Here is a 16,607-nt window from a genome sequence, read left to right on the forward strand (position 1 = left end):
GGCGATATATATATTCAAGCTTGAATCATGCATTTGTGACCTTTGCAATATCAAAGTTATCCCACACAGACATCTTCGTTGTTACATCCTCCATTAGGTCAGCTTCATCTGCCCACGATAGTTTTATAGAGCTGGATTCACCTCTTGCTATTTCACTCCATGATGTACGCCTAGGCATAGGTGGTTTGTCTCGTCGATCTGCTCCATCCGTAGTCCCCTGAAATTCATTCTCTGTAACTACTGTTCCATTGATTTCCTGTTCATTGTTTTATTTTTCACTTCGATTCGGGATTTTTTCCTTCTCCACAGCTATTTTCTTTTGACTTGTTTCCTTCCTCTGTTGATTATTGACTTTCGTCATTGCTTCCTGAGCCATTAGAGCCTTCTGGGATGGTACACGAGCTCGCTTTCCCATGGATGGCGCACGTTTGCTAACATGTGTCGAGAGAGAAATTCATGCCCTAGTCCCGAAAGAAAGCCCACCTGATTTTAAATGTTGTGCTCTTCAAAATCAGCAGCTTTCAACCTTATCAATGAATGGTAGTGTCAACAGTTGACCAAACCCTTTCTCCGGGAAAAAAAATTGTTTTAAGTTTTAGAGGGCGATAATAAACGCGTTATATTATTGTGTTGTAGGAATGAGACATGATATCCAATTTCCAACAAACAGCTCAAGCTTACGTTGCAGTAAGACAATTCAATGAATATCCCACGTCTTGACATATGAAAGACTCGTACAAATTAAGGATAACAAATGCCACAACTGCAGTCCCAATTAGGATGTTTAATTGTCGCTATCTAAATCTAACACCAAATAATTTGACAGCTTTTCCGTCAATCACCCACCTCTAATGATTAATTAATCTTCCCCGTATGTTTCTAATTTAATTCTGTTCAACAGACACACCATATATAACTTCTCATATACCTTTCAATACTTTCCAAGGTCATCTATTTGATTATAAAGGATTCAAATACTCATGTTAACAAAATTACACCGACAACAAACCTACGCCTCAGTCCCAAATAAACTTAGGATCGACGATATAAATCCTCACTATTTTCTTCTTTAATCACAACTCATATCATCATCATGCCAGAATAAAATAAGAGTAATAGTGAAAGTAATAAGTTTTATATATATGTATATGTATATATTAAAAGATAATTATGAAAGTAAATTATGGGAATTTAAATCGTGCCAAGCATGAATGTGAATTCGAGTTACGACTTTAATCGAAAGCAATCTCTTATCCGTTCTTGAACTACTACTCTCCCATGCAACTTGGCAATAAACAAATTAAATCAGTTCTGTGCGCAAATAGTGACTAATTAGCAAATAGTATTATACTCTCCTGCAGTAATCTCAGTAAGTTTGCTCTTTTTTCTTGCATTAATTATTTGTCTAGCCTAATCCGTCCAATTTCAAATGGTCTAGTCCAAACAATTATTCTAGAGCTAAAATTTAAACCTTATGAGTTTGACATTCTAATAATTTTAAATAACTTAGTTCTAAATTAACAATTTATACATATTCAATAAATTTTTTAAGATAAATGCAATATTGCCTAAAGTGTAACCTATACACTAGCTCCGTCCAGCAACCCATCTCTAACTGGTATTCCCAAATACAAAAAAGTGTTCACTCATCAAGTTCAAACTTGAAAATATATAAAAGTGGTTTAGATCCCTAATTTAATGATTATAGTACTCTCTCCGTCCATTTTTACCTTTTTTATGTTTGACTTGACACATTCCTTAATAAACAATTTTAGAATGATAATTTTATTATATCATCCCTAATTATAATATGTTAGAAAATGAACTGAAAATAATTATTATTAGTACTTAATAATAAGGGTAAAATATGTATAAAATGATAAATTATCTTTTGATTTTCCTAATTGAACAAGTAACATTTTTTTTTTAGTACGGCGGACAAGTAAAAATGATAGGAGGCCAATATTACACTACATCATTTTGGTGTAAAGTTTTGTTTTTACTTAAAAAAAAACAGAAATGAACTCCATGCAGATTTTGACCGTTTGTGTAGACATGCGTTATCCTCATCAGATCAGTTCAAAAGAGAGTGGCACGAGAAATGTGAGTTATTAAAATGTAGATTTCCTAACTAAGATTTTAGGTGCGATTTAGTCGAGGCGGCAGTTATTTTAGTATAGTAGTACAAATTTAATATTTCAGTAGTTTAATTAATAGATTAAACAAACAGATAAATACGTAGGCATATATAACATGCGTATAGTGAGAAATAACAGCGAATACGTTACCGGGAATATTACAATGTCGTTAATCGTTCGACGGAGATTCCAAACAGATTGTTAGCTGCCGGCGCCGGAGTTGCTGAATTACCGGCGATTATTCTTTCTTGTAACGAAATGAAAAACAGAAAGCAACGCCATGAGACGGCGGCGGTGTTTATCGGACTTCCGATCATTCTACTATTTCGTCGACGCCGTCGCATTTATGACCTCCTCCCTTTTCTCTCAGCTTTATCCGGCGCTCTTCTCCTTTTATTTACGTTTCTCTCTTATCTTTCACCTCCTATTAATAGCCGCCATAGTCACTTTATCAGCCGCAGCTCGGTGAGAATCACAAAATGTTATTTACGTTACAAAAAGCATTGTCTCTGTTTTCTTTAGATAGAAAAATTTCTCCACAGTATTTTGCTGTTTTTTAACTTGGTGCGTGTTATTATTTTAGTTTAATAACGGAATGGAGCTTCGAAAGAAGCTTCTAGAAGAACTGGTGTTTCGGGTTCCGGTGAGTGAGCGCTACAGCTTTAATTTCACATTTCATTCCTGCGGTTATATCATGAGTTTGTTTGTTTGATTTTTCGTGTGGGATTTGAATGTGTATAGACAGGTGAAGGGAGCTTAAGCCGAGACCTATGGAATTCGAAGAAATCGAATTTCTACCATGGTTGCAGTATTGCCACTGACAAGTTTCCAAGTGAGTGACCAGTTTCCTTTATATGTTTCCAATTGATTTCTCATTTTGTTCATTAATTGCTAATGGGAGGCAGAGTAGTTTTTCTTTGTTTAAACATTCTGTTTCTAGTTGTTTGTTAGTTTTTGTGTCTAAACATTTCTGTTTCTATTTGTTTGATATGGGACCTGTATAACATTTTGCAGCTGCTGAGATAAATACACTTCCTAATAGGTACTTGTTGATAGCAACAAGTGGAGGCTTGAATCAACAGAGAACAGGGGTATTTCTCTTGTCCCAGTAACTGTTACTGCATTTTTTTTGTTTTCCTAATTGAAGGTCAATAACATGGAGAGCGCCAGACAGATTATTTAATTTCATATTTATTTGTGGACCTGTTTCCCAGCCTAACCTTATTCTGGTTCACTACAATAGCAATTGAGGAAAATGGCTCTTTTGTTGATTTGTTACTTCCTCCTGGGTCCATTTTAGTTGTTGTAGTTGCTAAAAATAACTGATCCAAAATACTTATCACTTTAGACAATCAAGATATAATTAATTGGAGTCTCCATTTTGTCCTTTGCATTAATTGGACTTCAAAGTAAAAATCATTGATTGCATAGCATAGAAAATCTAAATGTGAAGAGTAAACAAGGGTACAGTAATCAGAAAGCTCATCTCATTAATAATTTCTTAAGGGACTTGTAAAAGTGAAACATGGTAACTAAAATGGACCGTAGGGAGTACTAATTTGCAAGAAATGCTATCTCTGTCATTTCGATGAGATCTTCCAGTATTTAAGTTCTTAGTTACAGGTGCATCATTGCCTTTGTATTTAAGTTCTTAGTTACAGGTGCATCATTGCCTTTTGAATAAACATGCTCCTAGTAACAATTTTTTAGCAAATTAGGACATGTTGAGCAAACTGAACCGTAACACCCCCCCCCACCCCCCCCCCCCAAATCTGATATTCTCATAGACCTTGTTCAAATAAGGTAATCACCACTTAATGACATGGAGCGTGTTATTATAAATTCTATGAGCTATGCATGTTAATGGATATTACACTATCAGCGGATCATTTTAGCCTGGAATTCTATTCTTTTTTCTGTTACATTTAAGTGACTGTTGAAATGATGCGAGTTTGAAGTTGTATTCTTTCTGAATGCAGATTATTGATGCTATTGTTGCAGCTCATATCTTGAATTCCATCCTTGTAATTCCAAAGCTGGACCAAGAATCTTATTGGAATGATTCAAGGTTTTACTCGATATGATTTTTACTGTGATGCATTTTTTGAGCAATCACTTTGTGTCATTTAGTGATTTCAAATCTTGGGAACTAATCATTCCTTTTGTGCAGTGATTTCTCCGAAATTTTTGATGTAAATTGGTTTATTTCATACCTCTCAAAAGATGTCAAAATTATTAAGGATCTCCCAAGAATGGGAAATAAACTCATAAAACCGCATACAACACGTGTTCCAAGGAAGTGCAACGCTAAGTGTTATCAGACTCGTATCCAGCCCATTTTAATTAAAAAACATGTAAGTCAGTCTACATTAATAAGAATTACTTCATTGTGTTTGGCCTGTGTCTTGTATCTTAACATGATGTCACTCCTTGACAAAGGAATTTTTGTAAGTTTACATGCAGACTCTCTAAGTTGGAAATGAATTAGCTACCCGTATAGCACAAGTTTAGCTTATTTCCTAGAAGTTTTAACTTTTATTACAGAGCCAAAGTCTGTTGATCACACTTGGAACTTAAATTTTGATGCTCAAATGTTCACCAACTGCACTGGAATCATAATGAAATTCTTTTTGGAGATAAGAGTTGGTATTCTGATTTTGAAGAGTTCTCGTTGCTGATGCAGGCTGTTCAGTTAACAAAATTTGATTACAGACTCTCCAATCGTTTGGATACAGAGCTACAGAAGCTGAGATGTAGAGTCAACTATCATGCACTGAAGTTTACTGATCCCATAATTGAAATGGGAAGAAAATTGGTTGAAAGGATTAGAAATAAAAGCAAACACTTCCTTGCGCTGCATCTAAGGTAATGGGAAGAAATTTTGATACTTCAACAAGATTTTTCTGGTTACTATTATTTTTTCTTACTTAACAATCAATAGAAGCGGATCCAAACTATCTGAACTCCTTTATTTCATCTCGTATGATAGGTTTGAATCAGATATGCTAGCATTCTCAGGATGCTATTATGGTGGAGGAGAAAAGGAAAGGCTAGAACTCGGTAAAATACGAAAGAGGTGGAAGACATTACATGTAAGTCACTTACTATTACAGTAACTGTCAGCATTTACGTTGCTCCTATTACTTACATTAAACATGTTGTTGCTTCTTTGGCATAAAATGTAGGCAAGAAATCCAGATAAAGAAAGAAGGAATGGAAAATGTCCTCTAACTCCTGAGGAAGTCGGTCTTATGCTTAGAGCACTTGGTTTTGGTAATGATGTTCATATTTATATTGCATCGGGGGAAATCTATGGCGGTGAGGAGACATTGGCTCCTCTTAAGGCTTTCTTTCCAAATTTTTACACCAAAGAGACACTTGCCAGCAAGGAGGAGCTGGCACCGTTCTCTTCCTTTTCTTCCAGAATGGCTGCTTTAGATTTCATTGTTTGCGATGAGAGTGATGTTTTTGTATCAAATAACAATGGCAATATGGCAAGAATGCTTGCTGGACGAAGGTACGCTCTTGCTGTTTTCAACTTGAAAGCATTGTCAAACCTTCAGTTAGAGATTTAAACTTACAGAAATCTTTTACATGTTGCAGGAGATATTTTGGTCACAAGCCAACTATCCGTCCAAATGCTAAGAAGCTATATAAGTTGTTTATGGATCGAAATAACATGACGTGGGAAGAGTTTGCCTCGCATGTTAAAAATTATCAAATAGGTTTCATGGGAGATCCAATGGAGGTAAAGCAAGGGAGGGGTGAGTTTCATGAAAATCCATCAGCATGCATTTGTGAAAATTCCAACGTCAAGGATAGAGAAGATATAACTATTCCTGGAAATCCTGCAATGAACTTTGAAAAGGGTACTAATTTTGCTGCTGATGGTGCTAGGACATCTTTTGGTGAAGTGACTAATGGTCACATTAGTGAAGATGAGCAAGATTGGTTTGATACAATAGATTATATGGGGAATGAAGTTGGAATTCAGGAAAAAGGATTTCCTAAAAAACCGGAGACAGATTCTAGCCAACTTTTCTTTAAAACAGAACAACCAGAATTGGAAGAGATTTTCTCGGATTAAAGAGTAGTTTGCAGCTTGTATTGAGAAGAAAGATTATGGCACAAACGAGTTCTATATTGTGACGAACTTTTAGAAATTTGCTCATTGTGACTGCTGGCTTCAATTGATTGACACAAACATAATATCTAGGGGTAGAAAATTTGTACATAAGGCCAGCTGATGATCATCGATAGCATGTATCTATGTTTTTGCTAGTGTATTGAGGGCAAGAAGTTCACCTTACGCTGGTACAGCACAAGTTGGAGGACTAATACTATACGGATTTATTCTTGGATAGACTCAAGAGGGTGGATCATTGGATATGGAAACTGGAAAGAAATGCTTTGAGGTTCCTTCAGTTATAGATTCTTTTTTACTTCTGTTTTCTTTAAAATGGAGGGGAAGAAACAAATGAAATTGTATAGCGTAACTCCTGGAGAGTGTACTCTGATTCTAATGATAATGTTGAAGGAACTGTTGATTCTTATGTTGGGCTTTAGAAGAGTTAATAGGCTGCAATCAATTTCAGAAGAAAACATTGACAAAAACATGCTAACTCCATAAATGCATATTAAAAAGGGAAAAACAAGAAAACACACACACAAAACTCCTATAAATTGGCAATTAGAAGTACAATTCCCTTCATTATAATTGTAGTTTCACGAACCTATACCAAATTGAAAATTTTGAATATACTCCAGATATTGCTCGATTAGTATTTTGAGAATAGTAACTGAATGCTTCTCAATTTTGCCGGGCCTTGGGCACAGACAACCCAAGGACTCGAAGAAGTATTTCGGAAGAAATTTAAAAATAGCCAGATTTACAAGTGGTAATTGAAAAATAGCCGCAATTTTAAAAGTAATCGAAATTTAGCCACTTTTCATGCAAAGATAAATCTAAACGAAAACATTGTTCAAAATCCGGAAAATATTCCAGCACAATATACTGGAGTTCGAATTTTTTACATGTGAACGTCTAGCATAATATACTGGAGTTCCAGCATAATATGCTAGAAGTTCATATACAGGTGCTCCAATCTTCAATATATTATGCTGTAACTTTCCCTGTGTTGGAGTTCCAGCATATTATGCTGGAAGTTCATACATAGGTGCATCAATCTCCAGTATATTATGCTGGAACTTTCCGTGTTGCAGCAAAATAGTGACTATTTTTCAATGACTTTGCAAACACTGGCTATTTTTCAATTATCAGTTCGAAAACTGGTGAGCTCGTGCTATTTCTTCACGATATAAAGGATCATTTTCTTTGGTAATTTGGACATGTAGGTGCTCATTGTGTGGATAAAAGAGTCGTGTGACAACGGACGTATAAAAAGATGACTACGATATACTGGGAGAAAAAGTTTGAACATTCAACTCAAAATATTAAGGTAATTGGTTAAATAGAATAGCCCTTATCCTTATAGACCTTCTGAAGATTTGCATAGAAACAATGTGTCCCAGAGGCGGCATAATGGTGTTGGAGGCCTAAAGACAAGTCGTGATAAGAGGCCTTAAATTATATTTAATAATTTTAGATATTTTTATTTAAAGTTTATTCCTTTTACTTTTTGAGATACAATTTAAAGTTGACGATGTAACCAACTTTTGATAAGATTTTATTAAGTTTAATTTTAATTTTTTTTCACATGACCATCAACATAATTCACTATACATCATTGCCTCCCAAAGTAACAATCATGTGGGAATTTGTATTTACAAATATGATAAACAAATCAATTATACCTTTTTACGATCTAATTAGCTTGAAGCATATCTACGGAGACCTTGAAAGAAATATTTACAAAGTTAAAGTTGTAAATAAAATTTGTTCAAGTTAGAGTGAGAAGAACTAGCGCAGAAATTGCTTTTCACTTTCACTAGAATTTTCTCAACCAACTACCAAAAAAAAAGACCACATAATAAGTATAATAAATATTAAAATTACATATAAGAAGAGTAGTTTTTGGGGCCTCTAATTTTATGAGGCCTAAAACGGCCGCTTTATAATCTCATTATTTATAATATTTTTAATCTCAAATACTAGTGTCTTGGCACGTGTATTGTCAAGACCCAATTTCACTTATAGGTCATGATGGCGCCCAACACTATATCTAGGCAAGTCAACTAATACATTAAACATATATCGATAAAATTTAAATCCAAGAAATATAATAAGACACCAAATTGCACCAATATTTGTGCCAAGACCTGGGATCACAAGTGTATGAGCATCTATTAGATTATACAAAATTCCAAATACTGTCTGAAATGAAAATAGACAGAATTAAAAATACAAGAAGAGGCACTAGTAGCTGCAGGACGGCTCAGAAAGACAGCTCACCACTATGCCCCTCGATAACGAGGATGTGCGATGATAGGTCCTCCACTAGTATCTGTCTCAGATCCTGCACAAAGAATACAGCAAGTGTAACATGAGTACGTAAACAACGTGTACCCAGTAAGTATCAAGCCTAATCTCGAAGTGGTAGAGACGAGATGACCAACTTTGACACTCACTAAGGGTCAACAATAATAAATTGAATAAATTATAATTATTCAAATCAGCATGATTCACACAGTTAACAATAATTTATTCAATTAGCAGAAATAATAAAAATCATTCAAATGCAACAATTTCCAATCTATTAATTAAATCATTCAATTTCAATAAAACTTTCAATTTATCAAATAGCTTTACAAGCTGCAATTCAATTTCAATAAATTTCCAATTTATCAAATAGCTTTACAAGGTGCAATAAACTGTCTAAGTATCGTGTAATTATTATTATTATCAAGCACGATTTTTTGCCGAGGTCATACGGCCCGATCCAGAGTTTCGTGTACACTGCCGAGGGACGTGCGGCATGATCCATAGATGCATCTATCCTGCCGAGGCGTTCGGCCCGCTCCACAAGAAAGGAGGATATTTTCTTATATACCTCCGGAATAAAAGTATATTTGTTATAAGATAAATTCAGGAGGAAGAACAATTTCTCTTAACAATTAATTAATTTAAATAGAAAATTTAAGCATATGAGATTTTCATCCTTTAATATTTTTATCTAACAATTCACAACTTATATATAAATATATCAAATAATTTAATTAAGTAAAAGCTACCATTTACACAAGTAATTCATGCTTTTGAGTCCTAAACTACCCAGATTTTAGCATTAATAGTAGCTACGCACGGACTCTCATCACCTCGTACATATGTAGCCCCCACAATTAGCAATAATTATTTAATTTAATCACCTATGGGGTAATTTTTCCCTCACAAGATTAGACAAGAGACTTACTTCGTCTTGCTCCAATTTAATCCGCTAGTAGGACTTTTCCTCGATTATCCAACTTCAATTGGCTCGAATCTAACCAAAATAATTCGATACAATTACTAAATTTATAGGAATCAATTCTATAAGGAAATACTACATTTTCAATAAAAATTCCGAAATTAATTAAAAATTCGTCTGTGGGGCTCACGTCTCGGAATCTGACGAAAGTTATGAAATCCGACAACCCATTCAATTACGAGTCCAACCATATCAGTTTCACTCAAATCCGACTCCGAATCGATACTGAAATCTCAAAAATTCGTTTCTATGAGATTTCTAAAATTTCCCAAATTTCAATCTCAAAACACTAATTTATGGTGAAAACAATGATATACTTGTATATGTAGACCAAATCCGAGTTAGAATCACTTACCCCAATATTTTTCCCTTGAAAATCTGTCAAAAGTCGCCTCTACTCAAGCTCAAGTTCGTCAAAAATAGCAAATGAGACGAATGCCTTCTTTTATAAACTGCCCAGGCAGCCTTCAAAATTGGGCCTCGATCGTGGCCCTCGAGCCTGGGCTTCGGTCATGGCCTCGAGCATGGGAATCAGTCATGGCCTCGATCATGGCATCGAGCATGTGCCTTTGATCGTGACCCTCGATCTTGGGTCTTGATCCTGGCCCTCGAGCCTTGTCTTCGATCATGGCACTCGAGCTGGACCTTCGATCGTGGCTTCGATACACAAGCTCGAGCCTGAGCCTCGTCAACCTTGGGCTCGATACCTGGGCTCGATACCTGGGATCGATACTTGGGCTCGATATCTGGGATCGATACCTGGGTTCGATCACAGCCCAGAATGTCCAACAGAAGAGGAAAAATTGCAGCAGCTTTTTAAGTCCAACTTTTGATCCGTTAACCATCTGAAACTCACCGGAGGCCCTCGGGACCTCAACCAAATATACCAACAAGTCCTAAAACATCATACGAAATTATTTGAAACCTCAAATTACATAAGACGGAGCTAAAACCACGAATTATGCTCCAATTCAAGCGTAACGAAACTTAAAATTTCCAACTTCTACATTCGATGTCGAAACCTATCAAATCAAGTCCGATTGACATTAAATTTTGCACACAAGTCATAAATCATATAACAGAGCTATGAAAATTTTCAGAACTGGATTCCGACTCCGGTATCAAAAAGTTAGCATCCCGGTCAAACTTCCAAACTTAAATTCCTATTTTAGCCATTTCAAGTCTAATTTAACTACGGACTTTCAAATAAAATTCCGAACACGCTCTTAAGTCCAAAATCACCATACGGAGCTGTTGGAATCATCAAAATTCTATTCCGGAGTCATTTTCTCAAAATGTTGACCGAAGTCAAACTTGGCCTTTTAAGGCCAACTTAAGGAACCAAGTGTTCCGATTTCAACCCAAACACTTCCAAATTCCGAACTAACCATCCCCGCAAATCATAAATCATTAAAAGAACATACGAGAAATTTTATTTTAAGGAACGAGATTCTAAAATTTAAAATGACCGATTGGGTCATTACATTCTTCACCTCTTAAACAAATGTCCGTCCTAGAACGGGTTTAGAATTGTACCTGCAGTGCCGAATAAGTGTGGATATCTGCTCTGCATGTTTTCCTCGGTCTCCCAAGTCGCTTCCTCAATTGGTTGGCCCCTCCACTGGACTTTTACTGTAGAAATCCTCTTGGACCTCAACTGGTGAACCTGTTTATCAACAATGGCAACTGGCTCCTCTTCATAAACCAAGCTATTATCTAACTGAACTATGCTGAAGTCTAACACATGTGATAGGTCAACATGATACATCTGGAGCATAGATACATGGAAAATCGTATGAACTTCCGATAGGCTGGGAGGCAATGCAAGCTCATAAGCAACCTCCCCAACTCATCTCAACACCTCAAATGGGCATATAAATCTTGGGCTCAACTTGCCCTTCTTCCCGAATCTCATGGTTCCCTTTATCGGCGAAACCTTCAAGAGAACTTTTTCACCCATCATAAATGATAAATCTCGCGCTTTCTTATCTGCGTAACTCTTCTGTCTCGACTGTATTGTACGAAGTCGCTCCTGAATCAACTTTACCTTTTTCAAGGCATCTTTCACCAAATCAGTACCATATAATTTAGCCTCACCAGGCTCAAACCATCTGATGGGCGAACGTCATCGCTGACCATATAAAGCCTCAAATGTAGCCATCTCGATGCTGGATTCGTAACTGTTATTATAAGCGAACTTAGCCAAAGGCAAGAAACGATCCCACTGACCTCCAAAGTCAATCACATATGCCCTGAGCATATCCTCCAAAATCTGAATTGTCCGCTCTGATTACCCATCGGTCTACAGATGAAAGGTTGTGCCGAGCTCTACACGGGTCCCCAATTCACTTGGTACTGCTCTCCAGAAATGTGAAGTAAACTGAGGGCCTCTATCTGATATGATAGAAATTGGCACACCGTGTAATCGAACTATCTCCTGAATATATATATCTGGGCCAACCTCTCTAAAGTATACGTAGTCACAACCGGAATAAAGTGTGCCGACTTGGTCAACCTATCGACAATGACCCAAACTGCATCGAACTTCTGCAAGGTCCGCGGCAACCCAACTACAAAGTCCATAGTGATGTATTCCCATTTCCACTCTGGTATAGTCATCTGCTGAAGTAGGCCACCTGGCCTCTAGTGCTCATATTTAACTTGCTGACAATTTACGCACCTAGCCACATACTCAACTATGTCCTTTTTCATTCGTCGCCACCAATAATGCTGCCTCAGGTCACGATACCTTTTCATAGCACCTGGATGAATAGAATACTGAGAGTTGTGTGCTTCCTCTAGGATCTTTTTCCTCAGTCCATCCATATTAGTAACACATAGATGATCCTGGAGTCGCAGAACACCATCCGCTCTAATAGTAACTTCCTTGGCAACACCCCCGTAGTACCGTTTCTCGAAGAACCATTAAGTGTGGATCATCATATTGGCGAGCCTTGATCTGTTCAAATAGTAAAGACTGGGCTACAATACATGCAAGAACTCGGCTGGGCTCTGAAATATCCAATCTTACAAGTCGGTTAGCCAAGAATTAAATATCCAAAGCTAATGGTCTCTCCTCTGCTGCGATGAAATCCAAACTACCCATACTCTCCGCCTTTCTACTCAAGGCGTCTGCAACCACATTTGCTTTACCCGGATGATATAGGATAGTAATATCATAATCTTTCAGTAATTCCAGCCATCTGCGCTGCCTCAAATTTAGGTCCCTCTGTTTGAACAAATGCTGCAAACTGCGATGATCAGTGTAGACTTCACAAGACACCCCATAAAGATAATGCCTCAAAATCTTAAGAGCGTGAACAATCGCAGCTAAACTCCAAATCATGTACTAGATAATTCTTCTCGTGGGCCTTCAGTTGACGTGAAGCATATGCAATAGCTCGCCATTCTTGCATCAATACACAACCCAAGCCAACGCGTGAAGCATCGCAATACACTGTATACATCCCTGAACCGGAAGGCAACACTAATACTGGTACTGTAGTCAGTGCTGCCTTGAGCTTCTGAAAGCTCACCTCACAATCATCGGACCATCGGAATGGAGCACCCTTCTGGGTTAATTTGGTTAAAGGTGCTGCAATAGATGAAAAACCCTCCACAAACCGACGATAATAACCTGCCAAACCCAGAAAACTCCCGATCTTAGTAGCCGAAGTGGGACGATGCCAATTCTGAATTGTCTCAATCTTTTTGGGATCAACCTTAATGCCCTTGCCCGATACAATATGCCCCAAAAATGCTACAGACTCAAGCCAGAACTCATATTTAGAGAACTTAGCATATAGCTTTTGTTCCCGCAACGTCTGAAGCGCTACTCTCATATGCTGCTCATGCTCATCCTTACTACGCGAGTAGATCAAAATGTCATCAATGAAGACAATGACAAACAAATCAATATATGGCCTTAATACCATGTTTATCAAATCCATAAACGCTGTCGGGGCGTTAGTTAAATCGAAGGATATCACCAGAAACTCATAATGACTATATCTAGTCCAGAAAGCAGTCTTCAGAACATCCGAATCCCGAATATTCAACTGATGGTACCCCGACCTCAAGTCGATCTTAGGGAACACCCTAGCAGCCTGCAACTGGTCAAATAGATCATCAATACGTGACAATGGGTACTTGTTCTTAATAGTGACTTTGTTCAGTTGACGATAATCAATACACATCTGCATTGTTCCATCCTTCTTCTTCACAAATAATACTGGTGCACCCCAAGGCGATACACTTGGTCTGACGAACCCTTTGGCTAGTAACTCCTCAAGCTGTTCTTTCAATTTTTCGGAGCCATGCGATACAGTGGGATAGATATAGGCTGGGTATCTGGAGCCAAGTCAATACATAAATCAATATCACGATCAGGTGGCATACCTGGAAGATCTGAAGGAAATACATTGGAGAACTCCCGAACTACAGGCACTGAATCAATAGCCGGAGTCTCTACAGTAGTATCCCGAACATAGGCCAGATAATCCAAACAACCCTTCTCAACCATGTGTTGAGCCTTTATAAAAGAAATAACTCGATTAAATGAACTAATAGACGAACCCTTCCACTCCAGCTTAGGCAATGCTAGAATAGCCAAGGTAACAGTCTTGTCATGACAATCCAGAATAGCATGATATGGAGATAACCAGTCCATGCCCAGAATAACTTCAAAATCGGTCAATTCAAGCAATAGGAGATCTGCTCTAGTTTCATAACCACAGAATGTAATAATACAGGACCGGTAGATCTGATTCGCAACAACAGAATTACCCACAAGAGTGGATACATAAATAAGAGTACTCAAGGACTCACGAGAAACACACAGGAATGAAGTAAATAGAGATGACACATATGAATACGTAGATCCTGGATCAAATAATACTGAGGCATCTTTGCCGCAAATAGAAATAATACATGTAATCATGGCATCTGAGGCCTCTGCATCTGGTCTGGCCGAAAAAGCATAGAACTGAGCTGGAGCACCAACTGGCTGGCCTCCGCCTGGCTGACCTCCACCTCTAGGACGGCCCCTACCCACTTGTACTCCACCTCTTGGTGGTTGGACTACTGGTGGAGCAACGGGTGTGGTAATCATAGGTTGCTGACCCTGCTGCACTGGTCTACCCCGCAATTTGGGGCAGAATCTTCGCATGTGACTGGGGTCCCCGCACTCGTAACAACTCTTCGGTGTGATGGGCTGCTGACTAAGTGTTTGGCCCTGGGGATCTGAATACCCACTGGAAGGACCCAGAATAGCTGGTGGGCGATAAGAACTCTCTGGTATAACACTAAGATAAGGTCACACTGGAGCACCTCGAGGAGGCTGTGGTGTTGGATGTGGGGGCCTGCTGGACCGCCCTCTCACGAACTGACCTCTGCCCCTAGACAGAGCACCTTTGAACTCTCCAGAATACCTAAACCGCTTATCTCTCGTAATCTACTCTCGGCTCTACTGACGTACACCCTAAATCATGCGGGCTATCTCCACGACTAGCTCATAAGAAGTACCCATCTCAACCTCTCGAGCCATAGTGGCCTGAATGCCAGTATGTAAACCTGTAACAAACCTCCGCACTCTCTCCGCCTCAGTAGGGAGTATCATAAGTGCATGGCGAGATAACTCAGAAAATCTCGCTTCATAATCGGTCACTGACATCTGACCCTACTGGAGCTGCTCAAACTGAAACCTCAACTCTTCCCTCTGGGAGGGTGGAATATACCTGTCCAGGAAGATACGGGTGAACCTGTCCCAAGTTATGGGAGGAGAATCCGCTGGTCTGCCAAGAACATAAGACTGCCACCATCTACGGGCTCTGCCCTCTAGCTGAAAAGTAGCAAAGTCTACCCCATGAGACTCCAATATCCTCATGTTGTACAGTCTATCCTTGCACCGATCAATAAAATCTTGGGGATCCTCATGTCGCTCACCCCTAAAGACAAGAGGATGTAGTCTAGTCTATCTGTCCAATAGTTTCTGCGGATCAACGGCTACAGCTGGCCTGGGCTCAGGTGTAACTGTTGCCACTGGCTAGGCTCCACCCACGGGTAGTGCACCCTGGGTCTCATATACAGCAGCTTCTTGTCCATGAGCCTGTGCGGTAGGGGTCTGTGCTCCCCCGCCCGCCTGAGATGTGGCTGGGTCTGCCAGATATAAACCGGCCTGAGTCATATTGTCCATGAACCGCAACATACGACCCATGACATCCTGAAATCCCGGTGCAGATATGAAATCAACCGGAGCTGGCTCTGCCACAGGCACCTCACCCTGCTCCTCAATAATGGGATTCTCTGCTGGACCCACTGGCGGCATAACTGGAACAGTCCTGGGACGTCCTCGCCCTCTACCACGGGCTGGAGCCCTCCCTCGGCCTCTGCCTCAGCCTCTAGCAACTGGGGGAGTAGCTCTTCCCTGGTCTGGAACCTCATTAGAGCGCGTTCTCACCATCTGTGAGAGAATAAAAGAAGGATATTTAGAACTACATCAATTGCACGATGGAATATGAAGAAAGGTAATTTCCTAACACCTTATAGCCTCTCGAAGATAAGTACAGACGTCTCCGTACCGATCCGCAAGACTCTATTAGGTCTGCTCATAACTTGTGAGACCTACGTGAACCTAGTGCTCTGATACCATGTTGTCAAGACCCAATTTCACCTATAGGTCGTGATGGCGCCCAACACTATAGCTAGGCAAGCCAACTAATACATTAAACATATATCGATATAATTTAAATCCAAAAAATAATAATAAGACACCAAATTCTACCAATGTGTGTGCTAAGACCTGGTATCACAAGTGTATGAGCATCTATTAGATTATACAAAACTCCAAATACTGTCTGAAATGAAAATACACAGAATTAAAAATACAAGAAGAGGCACTGGTAGCTGCAGGACGGCTCAGAAAGGCAGCTCACCACTACGCCCCTGGATAACGAGGATGTGCGATGATAGGTCCTCCACTAGTATCTGTCTCAGATCCTGCACAAAGAGTACAGAAAGTGTAGCATGAGTACGTAAACAATGTGTA

The 16,607-nt window shown here is 38.9% G+C and overlaps 1 protein-coding gene across 1 annotated transcript; it reads left to right on the forward strand.

Annotated features, from left to right (window-relative positions):
* The first annotated feature begins 2,170 nt into the window (after positions 1–2,170).
* Positions 2,171–6,691, forward strand: LOC104099913 (O-fucosyltransferase 6-like). Its single transcript, XM_009607046.4, has 10 exons — positions 2,171–2,603; positions 2,722–2,781; positions 2,880–2,970; positions 3,153–3,229; positions 4,118–4,206; positions 4,309–4,492; positions 4,822–5,003; positions 5,128–5,230; positions 5,324–5,655; positions 5,742–6,691. The coding sequence occupies exons 1-10, from the start codon at positions 2,397–2,399 to the stop codon at positions 6,223–6,225; spliced, it is 1,809 nt and encodes a 602-aa protein (XP_009605341.1). The 5' UTR covers positions 2,171–2,396; the 3' UTR covers positions 6,226–6,691.
* Positions 6,692–16,607: the final 9,916 nt, after the last annotated feature.

This window comes from Nicotiana tomentosiformis, chromosome 10 (assembly GCF_000390325.3).
Source record: "Nicotiana tomentosiformis chromosome 10, ASM39032v3, whole genome shotgun sequence".
Taxonomy (NCBI): domain Eukaryota; kingdom Viridiplantae; phylum Streptophyta; class Magnoliopsida; order Solanales; family Solanaceae; genus Nicotiana; species Nicotiana tomentosiformis.